General features: G+C 40.1%; 1 protein-coding gene across 1 annotated transcript in view; it reads right to left on the bottom strand.

Moving 5' to 3' along the window:
• Window positions 1-22,573, bottom strand: part of CA10 (carbonic anhydrase 10) — a 187,129-nt gene that overhangs the window by 129,251 nt on the left and 35,305 nt on the right. Inside the window, exon 3 of the mRNA XM_027691638.1 lies at window positions 21,027-21,101. Coding sequence (XP_027547439.1) covers window positions 21,027-21,101 — 75 coding nt within the window. The remainder of the gene's footprint in view (window positions 1-21,026; window positions 21,102-22,573) is intronic.

Consider the following 22,573-nt stretch of genomic DNA (forward strand, 5'->3'; position numbering starts at 1 on the left):
TCTTCTGTTTCCAGTCCCTGAATCTGGGTGTCTCTCAATTTGGGCAGCTGGCTACACTAGGCAGTCTTGTTCAAACATTTTCTTTATTACTAGGATGATCATCCCCTCTCAGATGCTGACAGAATCCCTCATTTTCATCTGCCCATTATTCACTGTACACATTCTGTTAGTTAAAATTAACACCAACACTGGCTTCCAGCTCGTCCTTTAACACTTACATGCAAACCTGTCAGTTCTTCACATTAAGATACATTTACTCTTTTCAAAACACCTTCAAGCTGACTACTAATCTTACAGTCCTTGACTTCATAGGCAGTAAAAACTTTTAAATGGTAATTGAGTCATCTTTTGATGAGCTGAAAGGGAGAGCAAAGTATGATGTTGCCAAGAGCATGCTGTTTGCTCAGCAGTAAAGTTTATAGAGTACTGCTTTATTCAGACAAATTATTAGGCTCAGTACAGGTGGTAGCTGGATGACACACAGTCATGATGTACAGAAAATCCATACCCATTATCTGGCAGCATCTTCCAGCCTTGAGATCTGTGAATTTACAGCTGCCTTTGGAGCTGTGGCCGACGGTGCCATTCAGCATGGAGCCTGTGTCACTGCCCTGTGCAGGGCATAGAAATCACAGAAAAGACTGTCAGGAGGATCTATTCCTCTTCTTTTTTTTTTTTTCTTTAATATAACTATTAAAACTTCTGACAGACTGCAGATTTTTTGACAATTGCCATTAGAACTACAGATGGGGAAAAGGGACAATTTTCTTCATGTCCCCTCCCTGCAAGCACCATGTTCTCTTTTGCTCCAGCGAATTTCACGAGCTTCTTATTCTCTTGGTTTTAAACTGAGTCTGTCTGGATCATTCATGAGTCAATAGTGCTGTATTTGCTGCCAGGTTTTTATCTCATTGACAAACAGAGCCACTGCTGAGAAATGTCCTGGTGCAGTCCATTCATAACTAACTCCCGTGTTTCCATTTTGCAATACTACTGGCACTAGCACTTTCCCATCATGTACTGTCTGCTGATTTTCTGGGTCAATTTTTTATTTTGAATGTCACCAAAGTGCCTGAATCCCAGAAACTGATTTAGAAAGTGCTTCTCCTTCCTCTGTTAAATGGCTGAAAGCCCAAGTGCCTCTTTGTTAGGCTAAATCAGATTTTGTGTAGACACCGTATTTTTCCTTTAGATTATCTTTATTTCTTATATTTTAAATAGAAGCCAAAAGGATAAAGTAGGATTTCAACTTTGTCAGCAGATTCAAATTATTTCTTTCCATGTGGATGTAGCTCATTTTATGCTCCTTTAAGAGAAACTTTTATCATCTGCAAGGCATTTTCAGTGCTGAACCCCTGAAAATCTGCCACCCTTATACAGGTTCTGATAATGATACTGGGCCAGGAAATACTTGTTTTCAACTTAGCATTCTGTTTTCTGCTGCTAAAACCCCTATTAAAAACATGATAAAGGAGAAATATTAACTGTAAGGAAACTCCAAACTGGGGAGGCTCTGTTTAAATTAATGGAGTTGTGCTGAATTTATTAAAAAATGAGGGTTTGATTCTCCACTATTTTCTGTTTTTAGGATATATCCAACTTAGCCTTAACCTCTAACATTTTTGGATGAATTGCTAAATCCTCTGATGGCACATGTTGCTGAACATATAGCATAAATAGCATTCCTCCTTACGTAGTTCTTGATTGACCCAGTTTCTCTGTTGTTCTGAGAAATTCTGGCTGCTGTCTCTTGCTTTTATGTAGCTTTTATGTATTGTGCTGCATTCTGTAATCCTCACTTGTCCTCAAGAGACTCGATGCCAAGTACAGTGCTACAGTTCCCAGCAGAATGACACCACTTCCAATTCAGCCTCAACTGGTTTCACCTCGTGAATCGAGGAACTCAATGGTGATTGATTTCCTTGGATTTCCTTGGATTTCATGTATTCCAGCTGGCAGGAAAAATGTCAAAAAGACAAACTAAAAGGTAGAGTCTAAACAGGTAGAATCCAGTCCAGTGTGACTTGCACATGCCTTTCTGTCCCCCAAAATATGATTTATAATTCTAAATTACTTTTCAACAAAATTTCCCTCAAACTTGTGTTGTGGACTCCTGAAACTCTCGTGCCCTTGGCTGTAACAAACCCTGTAATTTTCTGACATCTTCATTGCTTTTCTTGTGTTAAGATTAAAAAGAAATGTATAAAAAAGCCACGCTCTTCCACATTTTCTCTGTGATGTCATTTATCTCACTATGATTCTTCTGACAGCTTGTAATGCTTCCAGAACTTGCATTTCAAAGCACTTTTCAAATCTCCTTTTGGATGCTGTGGTCTGGCCTCAGTTCACCCAGCTGAAACGTGGCCAAGGGTTTTGAGGAGCAGCAGAGATTTATTTCAGAGGAGTTAAAGGTGGAATAAGCAGCTTCAGGCTGCCTCCCTCCCGCTTCAGCAGCTCTGGAAGGTTGGGTTTAGCTCTTCTGAAGGCTCCTGGATCAGGCTGGTCACAGGTAGCACCGAGTGTGATACAATGCCAAAGCATCATTTTCTCAGCTTCTGCTGAGGAGGGTTCATCAGCTTCTGAGAATCCAATCCCTCAGGGGCAGAAAGGAAAATACTTTGTAAACCTTCATTGTCCCTTCTCTCTTCCTGGAGAGGGAGAGAAAGCACAGGGAGTACTACCAGCAGGGAATGGCACAGTCAGGGTTGTTCATGGGAACTGAGGGTTGAGCTCTGTGTTATGCCTAGAACAGCACAATAGAAACGCTCTTCAGAACCAAAGCAGAAATTAATTTAGCACTTTTCTTTTTCAGACTAATAGAAATCCCACTGTGGCAATCTATGTATTAGAAAATTAAGGGTTTGGAAAGACATGGAGGCACCATTTATACTTATTACTCAGCAACTTGGATGATCCTAAAGACGTCACCAAGAAAGGGATAAGAAATTTAACTTGTTCTACCATTGTGCACTAATTAAACTGTTTAGTGCAGAGATCAGCATAAATAAGGAATTAGCAAACAATGATGTGAGCAGAGGATGATTTGTAATATCAGCACATTGATGCACTGGGCACAGATACTGTAATTTGACTGGCAGTGCTTTATTAAGTTTTGGCAGGATTTAAGCAGCCTGGGAGTGCTGCTATGGAGCTCAAGCACATTAATCCAAGCTCCAGCTCTCGTTAATACTGATGAGTGAAGGCAGTTAATTGAATTATGTATGAAGTACTGCTGATTAAATATTTCACTCCTTGCTATAGAATTAACTCTGCTTTATTAACAGCCACTGTTGTCTCTAATAGTGAATGTCAGAGGGACCTTTTCTCAGCCATCCACTTTCATTTTTTCTAACCATCTGCTCAGGTTGCTTATGTAGGTCCCCATCTATTCCTACTTGTACTGACCTTTGAAAGAAGTATTTTTGCCTTTCCCAAATGTTTGTGGGATACTGTAAAAACTTTATTCCCTTATAGAACATGTTTCAATGAAATGTTTCATCTAATTCTTCTCATTGACAATAGAAAGAGATTTGACAGATTGCATAAGCACAGACTTTTGACTGATGCCATCTTAAGAATGAAATACAGCATTAAAAGACAATTTGCATTTTGTTTTGTTGCTGATTTCTGCTTTCACTTGTTATAATGGATATAAACCCTCTGTTAATGAGGGAAAGAAAGGCAAAATCCAGATAGAGAATCTCAGGTTACAAAGAAATTGTAAAGCAGGGCTTTACAAAATAAATAAACCAATGTCCTTTCAGGAGCTCTACTGAACAAGCACAAGAATTACTGTCCTCACCAGCTGGCAGATGTTTACAATTAATCTCAAAGACGAGACAGCTGAAAGAGACCTCAGTTATTTAGCTGTTCAAAGACAAACACTACAAAAGCTAATTAGGACAGTGGCAATGGTTTAGAAACAAGGACAACAAAAGCCTCGATGTTCTCAGGACAGGAGGGTTACTCCTGCCCCAGACTCTCAGAAAGCCAGGTCTCAGTTGTTATCCTTTGCTAAGATGTGTGATGAGTTGGCAAAACACAGTGAAATTATGTTCACTGGAGTTTGGTGCTGACATATATTAAAGAATGTGGAACACAGTAGGTGAAGTGTATAAAGTCACAAGCTTCTATTGTTGAAAATAATGATGAGCGCTTTTAAAATGTGCCATGTTGGAGGTCTGACAAAAAGCTACTCTGTTATTTTCAGGGCAGAGGATGCAGGGCCCTTTCAGAAGCAGCCTTGAAATATTCTAAGAATAAGCTTTCCAGTGATGGTTCTGTTCCTGGCCATATGTAAGAGGTTTTCAGTGAAATTAAACAAAACACGGTAGTAAACAAGTGAGAGGATACAGAAAATATATTTAAATAGTAGCAGAGATCAAGGATGATAAGTTTTAGTACATATCAAAACACAGAAATGCTGCATTTTCACTATTCCATGTTGCTTTGTAATCTCTTTATTTCATAAAGACAACTGAGGAACAATCCTTTCAGAGTGTCTTTGGAGAACACAAAGCCCAGAGCAAGTATCTTTGTATAGGTGTTTTGGGACTTGGGTTTTTATTTCCATTGCTTACACTTCTGTGTCCCCAGGAAAACAATTTCTCATAATTAAGTTGATGCAATAACATGAATCAGTAAAGGAAAACATTTTCTTATCAAAGTGAATCAGATATTTCTTAACTCCAACTGCAAGAATACCTTTAGTTAGGATTAGAGGGTACAGCAAGGCCTCTAATATTGCTTTGATGTGACCTTTCCCTTGGTATTCTTTTAATTCTGATGTTCTAAAACAGAATTTCAAGTGTGCAAATGCTGCATTTGAAATGCTGTTTCATTATACAATTGCAAGACAGGATTAATCTTGATTTTTCTTCTACTCAAATATGATGGTGCCATAGCCAGACTAAAATACAAATTTAGCTTTCATAGCACTGTGAAAGACATTCACCAGCAGACAGCAGGAGGTCTCCCTCCGAAACCATTGATCCTTTCTGTGTTTTGAAGGATGGGTTCAAGGAACACAGAGCAAGGACCAAAGGCAAACACAGAAAGAAACCAGAGCTAGAAAACCATTTGTTCTTCAAGTTAGAATTGGAGTTACTTGCCATGGCAAAGTGAATTTATTTTGCTTTGGTAGATACTTTGAGGAGAGAAAGGTTCCCTGAAGACAAAAGAAACTGGATGATGCAATAACACTTTGGAAAGTGGAATCTTTGTTATTTGGGGGTGAAGAATTTAACACCAGGAACCACTGGCTAAGCCCACGTGACAGTGGGAGAAATGGATACCACTGGAGGCTGGAAGAGTGCACGTCCGTGGAAGGTGCAGCTGGAATTTTGCACTGCCTATGAAAATATTGATTTCAGAGTCACAGACTGAGGAACGGATGAGGAGGAGGCTGGTAGCCATCTGTGGAGGAAGCTTTGCTTGTTTCTCATGGGTTCCAAAGATCATGAAGTGCTGCTGAGGGTGCCAGCTGGCCTGCTGCCATGAGGCTCCTCTGTTCCATCAAACAATCTCTGGGAAGCTTGCCCATGAAATCATAGCTTGTATTCCAAAACAAGTACTACTTGATATTTCTTCACTCTGAAAGCTGGAGAGAAGCAGATTTTCTTTCCAAAGCTCAGACTTCCAGGGCCCCTCCTAACTGGTTGTGTGAGTCTCGGGAGACTTGCTGGCAGCAGAACTAGAAGTGTTTGCTTAGGACTTTTGCCTTTTCTCCAATCTTTCTGGCTTGCCTTCATGAATACTTCCACATGGCCCATTCCAAAATCTATGGCTGAGGAATATCTACTGATTTACACTGTCTTCCATGTTCTTCAATCTCTTCAGTACTGTGAGGACAGGTGATGGATTCTCATGTTGACTGTTACCTTTCTGTTCTCTCCATCAAATAGGACTTTATGCAATAGAGAAAAATGGAACCCTTTTCTTTCTCGAAGCAAGAACTGAATCTTGAGGCTCACTATCAATTTTTTACTCTTACAGTCACATTTAACACTGCTGAATGGCAACACTACGCAGAGCTGAGAAACAAAAATGTATGTGAAAACCTCAGACATGCAGATTCTAGTCAGTGCTTTGGATTGACATACTTTGAGATGCTTTTATAACCAGGAAATCTTACTTCACTTTATTTATTTATTTATAATCAGCTTGAAAATGGAGAATAGAATGGAAGCTACAAACCAGTCTTACAAGATTGTACATGATGTGTACCTGCAAAAAACAGGTTGCAATTTTTCCAATCAAATTTTGTTTCTATATCTCATTACTATCATTTTGGGTTTGGTAGAATCCAAAAGCAACTCCCCACACCCAGATTATCGCCCACACCCTTTATACTGGGGCAAATCTGAAGTAAAAATGGTGAGAAGAGGCTTAGTCCCACAGACCTTAAATTTAGAACAAGAAATACCTACAGAACACGGTGAACTCGGTACGTGATTCATTCATTTCCTGTTGAAGATGATTCCTAAAAGCTCAAGTATCTCCAGAAGGTCACTCCCACCTTCAGAAAACATATACAACAACTTATTTTTAGAGTTCTGTAGAAATGCCTTGCCCACACAGTAAATTGGACATATGTTCTTGGATTTAGCTGCCAGTTTTGTGAAAGTTAAAAAATTCTGGGCTCACTGTTTTTACTAAATAAAATCCTCCATTTATTTCGGTCAAAGCCAAACCCAATTTTGCATAAAACCATTGCTCATGGACCTTGCACTCAGAGCTAAGTGTGCTGTTGACATTCTTAGGCTTCATTGTGGGTTGCTGGTCCTCCTACAAGTCCCTTCCTAACTTTAGACACAGCAGCTGGGAAAGATGTTGGATTGAGCCCATCCCAACTTGCATTGCTAAATCAGAGTGAAAGTGGTAACTCTCTGCCTTTCTGTTGCTGTCCTTTGCACAGCATGGATTTGTTGTTCCTCTATCCAAAACATCCTCCTCTTCCTTTGTTGATTGGCCCCAGTGCTCTCTACTGGGTACATTCTCACTAGGATATAAATGAGGGAATCAAATACCCAAACTCCTCTGATCTTCTGTCAAACTAATTACCTGCAGTGGATTCCATACTGGAAATATGTACAAAATTTCTCAAAGTTTACAACTGTAAAGCTGGGATGTGTTTTTGCAGGTGAAAGTAGAATCAGGCTGGTTGGTTGGTTGAGGGTTCAAGGATTCATATTGTGTTTGAGATTTAAAATAAGCTCAAACCCCCAATTGAACTATCAATGAAAACATTGTTTTGGATGCAGTACTTGGCAGTGTACAAGCTATTTTAAAATAATAATAAGAGTATTCCAAAGGTATATGAAGAAACTAGAGTTGTTCACTGCATACTGTCTGGTACCCAAGCGTGGTGAAACTATAAAAAAGGAAGAGAGTAAAAATTCTTTGGGAATAATAAGAAACAGGGTAAAAGTGCCAGAGACATTAGAAGTTTCCAAGATGACCCACCTTTTGCATCTAGAAATAAGACAACAGGTTTTCCCAATAAGTCTGGCTGACATTAATGTAGAATTAGATATTATTATCCCAATTTCCTGTGGCTTATTTCTAGAAACCTGATCCTTAAAAGCTCAAATTCTATCAGAAAAATATTCACAAAAAAAGCACAACATTAAAATCCATAAAAGAATGCATAAATGAGGTGACTGACTCCTGAAAAGACATCTTGTGCATCCCAATGGTTGTTTCAGTTCTTAAAAGCAATTAAAAAATCCAACCTGAAATTATTTGTGCATCTTCATGCAAAGGCCTCAGCATTCCAGGAGTGCTTTATCCATCTCCACACACCATAAAAATCCACTAATTAAGTTCTGTCTTGCAGCATAATTTATATCTGCTGTTCTTCAACCACTAGATTAATTTGCACCATACATGTATTATTTCCTAGTATTACACAAGGAATGAGACCCCTGGTGGCCAGAGACCCCTGGTGGCCTAGTGGTTAGCGTGCAGGACTTTCACTGCTGCGACCACGGGTTCAAATCCCGGTCTCCTGGCCTGATGGAGGTCGTTAGCCCTGTGTGGCCATCCATCTATGAGAAGGACACTCTAAACAAACCTACGTCCTGAGGACCTCACTGCCATTGTCCAAGCTTGCTTGGCCCCGGCAGATGAACCTTAGGATTAAAGGGTGGGCTCAGTTCAGCGCGTGCTGTGTCTCACCTAAAAAATCCATTGCGCAGGCTGGAAAGGTAAAAGACCTTTCCCCAAATCTTCGTTCGCGAAGATGGGCCATTATTTATTATACACAAGGAATGCTGTAGATAAACGTTCTGTATATCAAACATTTGAATCTTAAATGTTAAAAACGTTAAAAACCTCTACAGATATAGGTGTATGCACACATAAATGTGTCTGTGAACCCCAACTGGAGAGCCAGGTAGCAAAGAAGATGGTTCTGAAGAACCTGCTTGAAAAAAAAAATCAGAAACCTATTATCAGGATGAGTAGAACAATTAATTTAAGGTGTTAGAGGCTGGTGAAATGTAATATTGTGATCATCCTCTTTGGTGTTTTGGTTTGCACTACACAGTAGCTGGGTCTGTTTGGAGGTTTTGGTTGTTTTAGAAGAAGGAAATAGAAGAAGCAGAATTTGATCCCTTATAAGTGCAATGCCTAAAGGTGTTTCTGCTTGTTCTTTGGAGCAGGTGGGTTTGAGGAGCTCCCCAGGTGGCTGAAAGTCTCTGCTGAAGCACTGGGGTTTTGGGATGAAAAATCCAACTGAGCGCATGAAAAGGCTGAAGTTTGATCATTTCTGTTAAGCTTACAGTGCATCCAGACTCTGACAGTGAACAAATTTGGGCATTAGCCGAGATAGCAAAGGAGGAGATACAAATATATTTGGGATTATGTCCATTCATAATATGAAATTCTCTCTATATTTGGGGTTACGTCTATTCATAATATGAAATTATATATTTGACAGTTACTTTCATGCAAAGTATGGCAGGGAGAGAACAGAAATTCAAGTTGTACTGGGAGAAGATTACCCACAGCCACTTGGAGGTGAGGTGCAATATCATCCTGGGTTTACTTGAAATATCTGTCACGAAGTGAAGAGGCATGTTAGGGAGTGAAAACACATACCAAATTTAGAGATTCTCTGAATAAGGACACTTGAATATGGTTGTATTTGTTAAACTTCTGCTGTAAAAGGAAAGCACTTCCCAAAAATACAAATTTCCTGCATATTTAACACTACAATATGCAGGACCCCTGTTGCAGCTCAAGACGGTTTTAGAAATCACAACAGTAAAAACTTTCTCTCATAATCACAGAAGAACATGTACTGGGCTGGACTGTTTTTGGCAGCAGACTCTGGCTCTAAAAGCAAATATGTCAAGCCACAGAATGGGCTATTTGGAGGGAAAGTGGAGCTCTCCTTTACTGACACAAAATAAGACAGAAGTTCTTGAGCCAATCCTTTTGCCTCTAGGACAGAAAAGTATGACAGAAATGTTCATTGCCTCTCTCTACCCAAGGACAGAGAATGGCAGAGCTTCTGAAAACTACTCTGTCTATAAAAATCACACAGAATGCAAAGAAGAACTCAGTGCCCCCCTTCTGCAGCCCAATCCCACAGACAGGATGTTTGCAGACAGGTCATGTCACAAGATTTAGTGCTCTGCTTCTCTCAGAGGCAGATGTGGCACAGAGGATGGTGCTGTGCAGTTTAATACACTTCGGGAAATGTGACTGTAGGTGTGTGGTTAGTAAGCAAAAATACATCTTTACAACACTTGTGAAAATATTTTCTTATTAAAGCCAGCTGATGTTATTCCAGCAGCTTTGTATTTAAGAGCCTGCATCCAAGAATCCCCCCTTCCCCAATTATGAGCTCCACAAAATCCTCGCTGTAAATATATGGTCCAGCAACACTATTATGTACTGAGTAGCTGAAGGTGTCTTTAGGTACATTATGCATGAAAACCAATGCAAACTCCTGTTGCAGAACAAGGTCAAGCAGGAAATTGAAAATTAAATGCCACTATCTCAGTAACAGCTTCCTGAAGGGCCCATTAGGAACAGAGTAGCAGAAATCTTCCCAGAAGCAGGCAAGAAACATCTTTCACTTGAACCCATTTCTTCTGCCTATTCTGCTTTAAAGTAATTTAACTTTCTCTGAATTTTCATGTAAGGGCTTGGGAGGTGGGGGGGTTAACTAATACTTCAGTTATTTACTCCACTTTCAACCCCTAAGAGAATAGAGGATACTCTTCCAGGCACTAAAGTTCTTATTTAAAGATGATTTAAGTACTTTAGAACTCTACAGACAGAATTATGATGGTCTTCAGGCACTAAATGATAAAGCAGGTGCCTCCTGAGATCTTCTCATCTTCTTGCCTAAGCAAGTTGGACGCCCAGCTCCCAGAGCCTTTGGGGAGAAACTGTGTGTCTGAGGTACTTACCTCCTGTTCCTTGGCCAGTCGTTTGCATTTTAAAGCACTTAAATGCAGTTTGTAGATGTGGCCATCAATCTTAAAAAGCCACTGGGACTTAGACTGCTAAACCAGCTCTGAAAGTGGAAACTATTAGAAAAAAATATTCTGTACTTCAGACTGGACTTTCTAAATCAAGAGGTGTTGTTTAGGAACCTGAGGAACTTTCTTTTTCTTATGTACTTCATAATATTCACATTCTGGAGCTCCTCCATGTCTTTATCTTTACAATCTAATGGTATTTTAGGCAGAGTTTTAATGCAGAAAATATGCAAATGTAAAGTGCTTGTTATAATTAATGGACACAAATAAACATGAATACTCATGACTTGATATAACAAGCTGGGAGAATTTCTGTTCTGTTCTACAGCTATTACTTGGAGCTCTGTATCATTCCTTAAGTGTGTAACTGTGCCTGCCCAAATGTACTATTTGTGTTGAGAGAAGGCTGTGAAAAGAGTAGGTACAGAATTAGCAACAAAGGATAAGACAGAAACCTGAGCATCACTAGCACAGGAGAAGAGCTTCATGTCTTTTAATTCAACACAATTTTTGCCACTTTAATTAGGACTTTTCCTTTGGTCCCCTCCAGAATTCCACTGTGGTTGCACTCAGAGGTGTAGGAATTGAGTCATATCTCTGCACACAACTTTTAACTCATGTCCCATCTCAACAAATACAAAATTTCCATTTTCATCATTTTCTTCCTCTTCACTAATTTTTTTAACTAAGCTAGCCATAAGAGCTGCATGAAAAATAATGTAAAATTAGCTAAGTGTTTAAAATTCTATCTATAAAGGAATTTTCTCTGGACAGTGTTCTTAACTGGGAACTAAATCCAAGCTATTGACAGTGAAAATAATGTGATTGTGGTCCTGAGACAGAGCCTGTTCAAGTCAAGTGGAAGGACTACCATTGGTTTCACAGGCTCTGGGTGAGGCACCATCTTCTTACTACTGTACTCTCTAAAACTAAAATGCCACAAGTCCTGCCACAAAGCAATAAGCCCATAAACATAAAATTACAATGAGCAATAAAATCTTGAGAGACTAGTTTCGCTATTACTTTAATTTATACTCCTGTTAACCAATTTTAAATGCACATTAAAATACCAAGTAATTCTGAAGATGTCAGTGTGTGGATAATAGAGCCTGCCAAGGCCATGCAATGTAAGTGTTTTAGCCATATCCTATTAGACTTCAGTCATTTATTCTTCCTTTATTTTAAGAAAGCCTAATTTAAGACTAGGAGGAAAAGCCATTTGAAGATGCCCAACTGCTGGACAGGAAAAGCAAAATGGAATCAGAATTCCCTCCTGGGAAATGGCCTGACATGCACCAGTGATGGGGTGTTCTGTAGGCACAGCCTGTGTAGCCCAGTTTGAAAATACAGGAAGGTTGACTACATAATCTGATGTGTTCTCTCCTATGTCATCTGCTGTGTTCTGAGTCATACAGAACAGCTAAATCCTGCAGTTCTAAATTGGGAGTAAAGCTGGGAATTAGCCATCCCTCCCAGCTGCATGTTGTAGAGGGGCAGCTGGCCCGTGATACGGCTTTAAATGCATCTGACTGGGATTTGGAGGAGCAGCTCCTCTGAGAGCTGAGCATCTCCTTCATCCTGTACCTGCCAGCGCTGTGGCAACACCAGCATGATCCCAGTACAAATGTTTATTCCTTCCATGCAGCCCCTCTCTTCCTTGAGCAACAAAGGATGTGGTATTAAAATGTGATTTCCTCAAAAAGCACATAATTAATGTAATTGCAGCGTGTATACACCCTAGAAAAGAGATGGAGGCTGCACTACACAGCTGTGTAAATAAGTAATTTCACTGCACTTAAAGATGTTGGAAAGAGATGGTTTTAAATAAAACCATTGTAAAAGGAATGTAATCTTGTAAATATTGATTTTTTTTTTTTTTTTTTTAAGAATCAGCTTCTGATGGCCTGTATTCAAGGGATATAGCACTTGCCTCAGCAAGCAAATCCCACTGTTTTCAGTGTGACCTATTTTCAGACAAAAGTAATAACCTAGGATTTTCCAAACTGGCAGCAGCTTGCTTGTGTAGGGACTACTTCAGCCAGACTTGCTTCCTAATTATTCCAGTGTAGGAACAAAGCACTGCCTGGATTTCAGAGACATTACTAAACCCAACTTGACCCAGGTATTTCTTGTAAGCAAGGGGGAAAAATCCCTGATTGAAATGTCACTGTTTCACTGCAAGTCCTTTCAACCTTTGGTTTTGTTTCTGAACTGAAGCAGTGGCCCTGCAGTTGGCTGTCACTTGGCCTGCACCCATCCACCCTCCTTCCTTCCTCCCTTCTGAGCTTGCATGATGCCAAAATGCCACTGCAAATAACCACGGGACATTCCTCAGCTCTGTTAATATGAGCTCTTGGTGTGGAAGATGTGCTGATGCAGGTGGAGGAGGTGCCAAGCCCACAGTGCCCACCCTGTGCCCACTGCTGCTCCTCTGCTGGGGCAGCTACACCCCCGCATTTTAGTCACCCAAAAGACAAGGGTTTCTCCAAAGGGTCTGCAGGAACATCTTGTTTCATTTCTAATCAACAGCACAGTGCCCCTGGGCAGACCAGCCTGGTGACACAAGTATCTGAACTGGCTGCTTAATTCTCTCCCAGCCTCCACACTGCTGCCTTGAACTCACCTTATGCATCTTTCTATACCCACACCTCATTTAATATTTGTAAAATGACCTCTCTGTGTAAAGACCTTCAATCTTCACCCAAACCCCCATAACTGAAGCTCAGAGATATTAAACACATGGGAAAAATAAATTAGGAGGAGGAAAAGGTCCTAAAGAACAGCCTCTGTGTTGGGGTTCATCTATCAGCTGTGTGTCAAGTGAACAACTTCCAATGTGACCTGGTGATTTTGTGCTCCATCCTTGAGTGTTTTTCCCTCCTGCCCTGGCTCTGGAAGGCTGCAGGCTGTGCTCCTGTCTACATGCACATGTGAATTACAGCAGTGCCATTTGCTCTGCTGTAGTTAACGACCTGTCAGCTTTCCCATTATGATGTTATGCTGTTATTTTCAGGGTTTATGTCCTGCCTATAAAGTTGGTGACTTCTCGGTCTGGAAACACTAATGCATTTTTTTGTACATTTTATAAATATAAAATGAAAAAGCGGCCTAATATAAAACCACTCTCTATTCAGAAAGCGAAAAGGTGACGATTTTAAGTAATATTTTCAGTAGTAGAAAAAAACCCCCAATCAATAACATTCAGGAAGGTTCCTTTTTTGGGCAGAGTCATTCCCCATAATGTGATTTACAGCTCGGCACAGGGGCAGCAGGTACCCGGAAATGCATTAAGCAGGTGACTGTATTTTATTGTGAGTTCCTTTGTTAGAGCTTGTAAATCTTTCAGTGACCACAAATAGCATGTGCCCAGAAATACTGTGGTGGGGTGATGTTATATGATAGCTGTATTTTAATCCCTGTGAGTAACAGCAGTAAAACTTCTCCAAATAATAATTCCAGGTGCTCGTAGGCAGATGAGGTAAATGATGAGCATGGATTTTGCTCCCAGGTATGTTCAGTGGGTTCATGGTTCAGTGAATTCACAACTGACCTTTTTAGAGAGGTGTTGTAAGAGGAAATTTTCACTGAGTACAAATGAGTGGTTTCAGACTATCAAGTCTCTGTCAATCCCCTAATTGAGGAGCTTAAGCAATCCTACACATACATAGATGAAATAAAGTCAGGTTAGCAGGTTACTGAATAAATGGTATGATCAAACAGTCCTCTGATTCCTTATTTACAAGTTAAGTCACAGCAGCCTATGAGTACTTGCACACCACAGGATGTATTTACCTTTAGGTAAGAGTCTCGTTTCCTTTTCTTTTTGACCTCTTTATTAGGCAGGGGACAGGGTTTGACAGGGAAGTTTTTTGTAAGGAACAGTAAAGCTTTCAGTGACAAGAAACAACAAGCAGAGTTTTACTCTGTGAACTGTGCACAGAACAGTGGTGGGGTCTTAGTTCACAGGAGATTATTTTAAACACAGATGAGGGTGTAGCTGTGGTGACCATACTTTTCCCTGTAGGAAGTGGCAATTCTACACTAAATTGTACTAATGAGATGTATGAATTAACAACTGCAAATGTATTTATATAAAGTCCTCACTGGTGCTGAGTCTATCACAGGAATAATCTTCCTCAAGTCACTAATATCCTAATGTGAACAGTCTCAGTGAAATGGGAGGTGGATTCCCACCTGACAATGGCAAATTGTAATTGTAGTATTCTTAAAATATAATTCTCTTCATCAAAGCATTTTACAAAGGTAATTTTTTTAAGTGGGATAATGACAGGAGGAGCAGTGAGGCAACATCTTAGCGCCACTCATTATCCCTATTTCCATGCTGTAGTGCAATCCCTTCCAGTTCTATCTCATCCCACACTGATTTATGGGAGAAGTACTTAAGCAAACATCAGCTGAAGCATTGTAACCCTTCTCTGATTAAGTCCAATTACACACCAGTGGGGAAGAACCTCATTACCACAGAAAAATACTATTCCTTACTATTCTCAGTGACTTCTTTCTCCACAGGACACTAACTTATTTTACACTGTAAATTTGCAGAAAGAGCAGTTACTTTACCAACAGTAACTACAGGTCTTCAAGATTCTGTAATGACTGGAGACTCCACAGTGTGTGGGACAGATGTTTTTGGATACTGCACCCTGTTCTCCTGTTTGAGGACATAAATGCCCAAATGGTACTAAATCTCTTAAACTTCCTTCCATGCAGGTTGAGGTAGTGCCACCTGCTACAACTGTTTCAAAAATTACTGGTACTTAATTGTTATTTGTGCTTATAACCCATACTTAGTGTGAACTGATGTGAGCAGCATCCATTTCAGGACAGTGGGAAAGAGGGTTTTCAGCTTCATCAAGAAGTACCTGGAATGCTGCTATCCCTAAAATGGGTGTCTAACCTAGCAGCAAAGTGTGAGGTACAATAATTGACAAGGATCTGCAGATTCCTTCCTCCCTTATTAGCACGTTCCTGAAGCAGAAGAGGGACACTGTTTCTTGCAGGTTCAGCAGGAGAGGTCCTGGACAGGTGGTAACACAGCAAGGAACAACCAACAACCTGCTATTCAATGTGTGGGTTATAAAGGGAAGGCTTGACCTTTGCAGTGCCTGGTGTGGCTGGAAACAGGCAGGGAGACAACTTGAATCATTGGGTCCTGCCGGGATAATGAGGCAAAGTCTGAGATACATCTGTCACACGCAATTTTTCTTCCGTGGATACTAATGATAACCTAGGAGGAAAAAGCATATCTAAGACAGATAACTGGGCTGTTAAAAGAAAAGGGATCCAAGACCATGTTAGCAAAGAACTGTGGTTCAACCACAAGTTTGTCAAGGTTTAAAGTTTTAGGTTTTCAGAGTGCTTTACTGCACTTAGTTCACACTGCTGGCCCTCTAAAATTTTGGTTTTTTCGTGGAAGGAGCCAAGGCAGCTTAGAGGGAAAAACATATTCAGAGACCTGTTTGTGAAATAGTTAAGACAGTAACTTCCTCTATTGAAAAGACTCTTGTGAAAAGGATTGTGCAGATGGGTGTAAAAAGAAATGAAAGGACCAGGAAACAGAAACTTTCTGAGTTTTGTGACAGCAGCAAAAGCACCTGTAAAGGGTGACCCTCAGTCCTGAGCTCCTTGCCAGTGAGGGGGCTGTGGGAACCAAATCACAGAGCCACCAGGTGCTGTGACAGGGAGAAAGTCCATGTTGAATTATATTTAACTTCCATGTAAAAACACACCAAAAAATCTACTTTCCTTTCTAGTTACATGATATGAAAACTGCCAATTTTTGCCGAATCACCAAAGGAAGTAAGAAACCAAGAAAATATTTGTTACGAAATATTTTTCCTTCAAGCTATCTTTAACTGACAACCAAAGCTGAAATATATATACTAATCTAAGTTCAAATCAATAAGTGAATGATTTCCAGAATCTATGCTCTATCACCCTGAAGAAATGAGCTGTTCCAATATATTGCTTTCTAAAAGAAAAACTGCTATTATTGTTCCAATAAATAATTATATATGGCTGGTTAATTCTTCAGAGTCAGCACCAGACTGCATGATTTTGAAGAGTGTGTGCAGACTGTTTAAAACACTGATGTAGCTCAGACAGCACCACTGTTTTCACTGACAAGCAAAATGCACCAGATGGTGAGTGATGCTGCAGCCTCCTGAAGTCCCAAAATAAGACTAGAAAAAAATTTTATAGTTAGTAGAAAAACGAGCAGTGCAGGAGTAGCAATCAGCAGGTTTGTGTTGTAATATTCAGGCAGTCTCAGTGTATGAAACTGCAGGATGGCGTAAAGTGAGAGCTGAAGTGTGTGGGTTTGAAGTTTTGCATCTCTCAGTCTCAAGCCATGGACAAACAGTTCATGGTTCTTACCGTGACCCACCCATCAAAGGTTATTTTTGGACAAGTACATAAAGAAATGTGTAGTTTAAAAGAAATCTCAAAGCTGCAATAGAAACAAATCTTGGAGCTCACACAGGAGAAACTAGGGACACTTGAGCTGCCTCTGTGGAGCATAACAAGAGCACATGGTGATAGCAGGAAGTTTAAAATGAGGTTTTGGTGCTCATGATCAAGTTTGTCAATTGTTTCAGACTTCCCTTTCCTTGTAAATCATTACTGAATTCACGCATTTCCTCCTTGGAGGGAGTTTCTCTGTGCTTCACTATCACTGCCCATGTCTCCGGTCAGTGTAGCTTTGCCAGCTGGTCTGTGTTAGGGCATAATCCATCCCATCAATGTGATCCTTGCAAAGGGCAGGAACAGCATCACCAAACTCCAACAGTCTTTCCCCTTTTATAGTAAAATGAGTTGTGAAAGGAACCATGAACAGGGGATTTCTCATCTCAGAATCTCAGGGGAACAGGTGGTCGTTGATGTGGTGATCTGTAACCAATAATGAATCATAGTGGATGTAGATTTTTATTTGGAATTAGAGATGTTTTACAACCTTGGTTATAAGGAAGGAGAAGAACTTTATCTGCCCCTTCAGCAATGTTCACTCGTTATTTGATGGACTTCCTCCTCTCAGCTGAGCACTAACACTTTGTAAAGTAACTTTAGTCTTGGAGTAATTCAGGAAGGGTCCTGAAGAGAGAGTAATCTTCCCTGGGAAAGAAACACTTATGCCCTCTTACTCATAGTCCAAAGTTTCTGCAACAGGATGGAGTTTTGGCAAGTGAATTCCATGCTCACAAATTAGATTTAACCACCTTTATATTTTATGCTTAGCAAAGCCCACTTTCATAATGCTATGAAAAAACAGGAACAGTATGAAAAGAATCAATACAATCAGACACATGAGAGTAAAGTATCAAAGGTTCTGCACATCTATTTGAAGTACCAGAAATGGTACAGAACAGTTTGAAATGTGATTGTCTTGGCCACCCAGAAATTGTTTGCACTACTCCAGTGACACAACATGGTCACAGTCACAGCACTACTCAGCCAAACAAGAGATAAGAAAAAGGTTATTTAAATGTATTTTAACCCATCGTGAACTACTTTGATATTCTGTACCAAAAAAGTCTATGTAGTGAAAGTTTGTAATAATATAAATTATTTGATTATTATGCAAATCACCATGTATAAAGGAAAGTATTCCTTCTTCATCCTTGAACACTCCCTGAAGTTTAATTTGGAACCTAATTTGCATTTGATTAACATTTTAAAGCACTACTTACTTTCTACTTTGTTTGCCTACATGATTTAAACCATAAGAGCAATTCTTCGCTTGCAGAGAAGGTGAGAGATGGGAGGGTGGTTTATGCCTGAGTAGCACACACAGATCCAGCCTTGATGCACCTTCCTTCCTGCACTTGATGACTCTGCACCTCTTGCAAGGCTGGGCACCAAGACCTGAGCCAGTTACTGTAGTGAGAGAACCTGCCAGTTCCCACTTCTGCCTCCTCTGTTGAGCAGCACAAGCAGGGAAGTTGGGAAAGACAGTGTGAGGGGTCTTCTACCTCATCTCTGCCTGCATCCTTTCCTGTCTGTAGATACACATCAGTGACTGCAAGTGGTTTACAGTAAGAAAAAACCCCGTGTCCAGACAAATATTAGTGGTTTAAAATATTTTTTTCCTAAAATCTATCCCAGAATATAGGGAGCTTGGGATTTTGGGAATGCTGAAATATGGTTTGATTTCATGAACTGCTCAATGACAGATTTGCACAGGGTCTGGAGCACTTTTTAGGACTTGACTTAAATGCATCTGAAACAGATTATTAAGCAGAAAAACTTATGAATGGCATATTCTAACCTGGGCATATTGTGCTACTCTCCTGAATGCATTCTTACACAGCTATACATGAAAGGAGTGATAGTTCAAAGAGAGACACTGACTTTGCTTTGAAGTAGGCAAAAAGTATTCACCCAGCTGAAGCTGTGACAGACAAACTCCAGCATCTCCTCCTGCTGTGTTTCACAATGCTATTGCCCCCAATTAATCATCTCTGTGCTTGTGGGGGCTCCCCCAAGCAGCTCAAGAGCTGCATTCGTGTCAATCATATCAGCTTAGATGCCAGTTTTGAGCTTCAGTGACAGACTCTTGGACAAACACTCCCTTTTAATATCTTTGGGGGTGTTAACTTCCAGCCCTGGGTCAGGACAAACAGCTGTGGAAAGAAAACATCTTAGCAGATGGCTGTAGCTGTTTGCTTCAGTGCACATCAGTCAGCAACTTCAGCAGTAGCTCCTGAGCCTGCCTGCAGCTATCACCTCTCAGGTGCTAATTAGCATCTCAGGCGAGATCTGATATGTGGCTGCTACCAGGATGGGTAAACTTAATATGCACTAACATATCCTTTGTGATGTGTTAGTCTGAGAGCAGAACCATAAATGCAGCCTTGAAATGCTTTAAATATGATTTTTCAAAGGCTCCGAAATCTAGGTGCTGCTTGGGAAAAAAAAAAAAAAAAAAAAAAAGAGTTGTTTGTTTTGTAAAATTTCCTGCGATGTCTCTGTTCCACTGAGGGTTACAGGCTGCAGAGCTGAGTTTGAAAGAAAGGGAGCAGCCTGAAAGAGAGGTGTCCCCAAATTACCCTTGCTTACTTCATGGCTTCTTCAGGGAGCTGTTTCTGACTGTCCTTCTGCACCAATTCTTGAGGATGTGTGCCAGGTTAGTCCAATATTCCACTCATATGGGTAATTCGAGGTGTTCTCAGAAAGGAGGTGTCCCTCCACACCAGTCTAAAAGGTTTTCTTTCTTGGAAGCTTGAGTCATGACTATTTCCTCCCCAGTCTTCTAAGGATGTTCCCAAGCCCAAATTTCTCACAGTATTAAGACTAGAATACCACAAGTACTATTAACTGATCACATACGTTCCCTTACATCCTGAAAACTGAATTATTTTTCACAATAACTTTAAGCTTAGGTCTGTTCAGCAAATATTTTTTTTTCATTCATTTTCTCCTTTCTCTCTTTCATTCATTCTCTGCCTGAGTCATGCAAATTGGGAAGGCTGAAGTATCTTGAAAGCAGGTGATTGTATTCTCCAGGTTTCTTCCCCTGCTGCCAGCATTAGGAACTAAACATGCACAACAACACACTGGAGTGTCACTGACAGCCCAAACCAATCTCAAGGAAATCTGAAAAGCTACTTTATGCTACACCAATATGTAATTAAGCTCCAGGCCTGTAGATGTTGATTTTCATACGTGCTTTTCACGGGCATTTCAGTGCCAGAAACTTGTGGGTTGAAATATTTCCCCTCATTTGCACTAATATTCCTACCAGGACATTCAGCATTTTGATTGTCAGATTTTTAGAGTTCTCACAACAGTGAAAATAGCTGATAATAGATCAAACCTACAGGTTCTTAGGAACAGCTCACACAACAGCCAAGATCATGTGGCAATTTTTATGGTGCATTCATGATAGAACTTGGAGCACTACTTTATCTTCTAAGAGACAGCTAATATACATAAATTAATGCATATTCACCTCTATTGCACTGAAAACATACTGAACAGAATCCTTTTAGCTGCCTCTTTGTTATTTATCATTTACTAAATCTCACTGAAGCCAAGTTATGATTTTTCTTCACTCACTGTTTCTTGTTTCCAAAACAAAAAGCAGTGAAACTTGCATGCTGGGCTCATTTTCAATTGTCCTCATGTACTCCTAAATTTGTAGAAATGTGATTATCTAGAAGTGCTGAATCAGATAAGTTAATCCAGTTAACAGTGCTGCTTTTCAGTTCTCCCTTTCCTCTTCACAGAACACACACTCACCAAGTAGCATCACTTAAGTTTTACTGAGAGAAACCAGAAATGTCATCAAGCTGATTCCTTTCCTGGAAAACAGCCACAGTCTTTGGATGATGTATTGACAGAAACCAGTCTATGCTTCACTATAATGTGATGTTGAGTCCTTGTGAACTTCAAATCTTTGCAATGAATAAAACAAACCAAACCAAACCAAAAAAACCTTCCCCAAATCCAAATACATTAATTCTGGTGAAAAAAAAAATTCAATAAAGACTAAAGTTTTTAAATTACACTTACCTGGAACAAAGCTTCCCTGGACCACCTCCTTGTAAGCCCACCAGCCTTCATGGATTTTTGGTGAATTTTGTTGAGCTAGAAAGAAATAATCAAAGAAACCATAAAATTAAGGCAAAACATAGGATTTAATTAGCCAAACTTTGGAAACTCTAATCAGGGGACCATCTTCTAAGGAAGAGTCATTCCTCAAGTTCCTAAGTGATTTTTATTCAATTTATAGAATCATGCAAAGCATCTGTATCCTAGAGAACCTTGTCCCTGTTTCTCATGCAGTAAATCATGCTCTGCTTTTGAAGAACTGATCACAAAACGAGGATTTATAGCACTATTGATGGTTTCTATGCCACCTATAAATTCAACATGGGATAAAAATGCAGAGAAAAAGGGCTGTGCTCTGTAGTCAATCCCTGAGTCCAAGCTGTGGATTGAAAAGCAGTTTCTCCCTTTCCTCTCCCAAGTTCTCCAATAATGTCTCACTTTGAGGGGGAAGAAGTGGCAGAGTGAACCACAGGCAACAACAGCTGTGTCTGTAGCTGTTTCTGCTCTGAGTTCCAAAGCCAGACCAGAAAGGCACAGCCCTTGGTTTCCCAAATCCTGGCTCGTGCTGCCATGCTGAGGCAGGAATATGTTTTTTCCATCTTTTCTGTCTGCAGTGGAGCCCCTGGTATTGATCCCCCCACGGCCACCTTGCTGCTGGTCCATGTGTGGCACAGGCAGCTCTTCTACCCTTGTGTTTGACAGCACAGAGCAGCAACACAAGAAAAGGCTGCTCTGATCGATATTCTGAAGGCTGTAGCAATAAAAAGGCCAAGCTTTGGATGAGGTTTGCCCCTGATGAGACTGTTGCCTGAAGGACTTCTCTAAATTCCTGAAAAGCCAAGAGCAGAAAGGTCTTGATTGGTCAGTTCGCTGCTAATAAGGTCATTACTCCTCTTTGTCTTGAAGGGAATTGAAATCAGAGCAAATTTTGTGGTCAAAATGTAAAATCTCCATTAGTTGGAAATATTTTCAAAGGGCACACGGACACACAGCAAGATAAATGTGCAGTTATCTCCATAAGAGCAGGGCTGATATGCAAATATGTTCTGCCTTCACTTGTATTTTGCTTGATATGTTCCCATTTAGAGCAACTCTCGCTGAGATACAGAAGGCTCAGTTACCTTGTGCACCATTAAATTAAATTCTGGGTTGATCTTCTTTTTAAGACACTTCCAATCTCTTGCAGTAGGCCCAAGAATTTCTTAACATAAACATGCAGCTACAGAAGATGCTGGATTTAGCAGCTTTCTGCTGCAGTTTCATTTCTAAATCACATATTATTTACAGAAGACACAATTACCCTGGGAAAAGTTCCAGCAAAATGATAAAAATTGTTGTTGTCATTAAAAATTATAACGAGGATGTGAAATTCAGGCTAAAAAGGATACAAGATGAGGACCATTACATACTGTTCTGTTGGTTACAAAACAGTGTTTATGATTTAAATGACTGTAAACTGCAGAAACAAAAGTCAAGCTGAAGTTAATTAAACATCCTGACAGAAAGAC

Source organism: Neopelma chrysocephalum, unplaced genomic scaffold (genome assembly GCF_003984885.1).
Source record: "Neopelma chrysocephalum unplaced genomic scaffold, ASM398488v2 Primary Assembly neopelma1_84, whole genome shotgun sequence".
Taxonomy (NCBI): domain Eukaryota; kingdom Metazoa; phylum Chordata; class Aves; order Passeriformes; family Pipridae; genus Neopelma; species Neopelma chrysocephalum.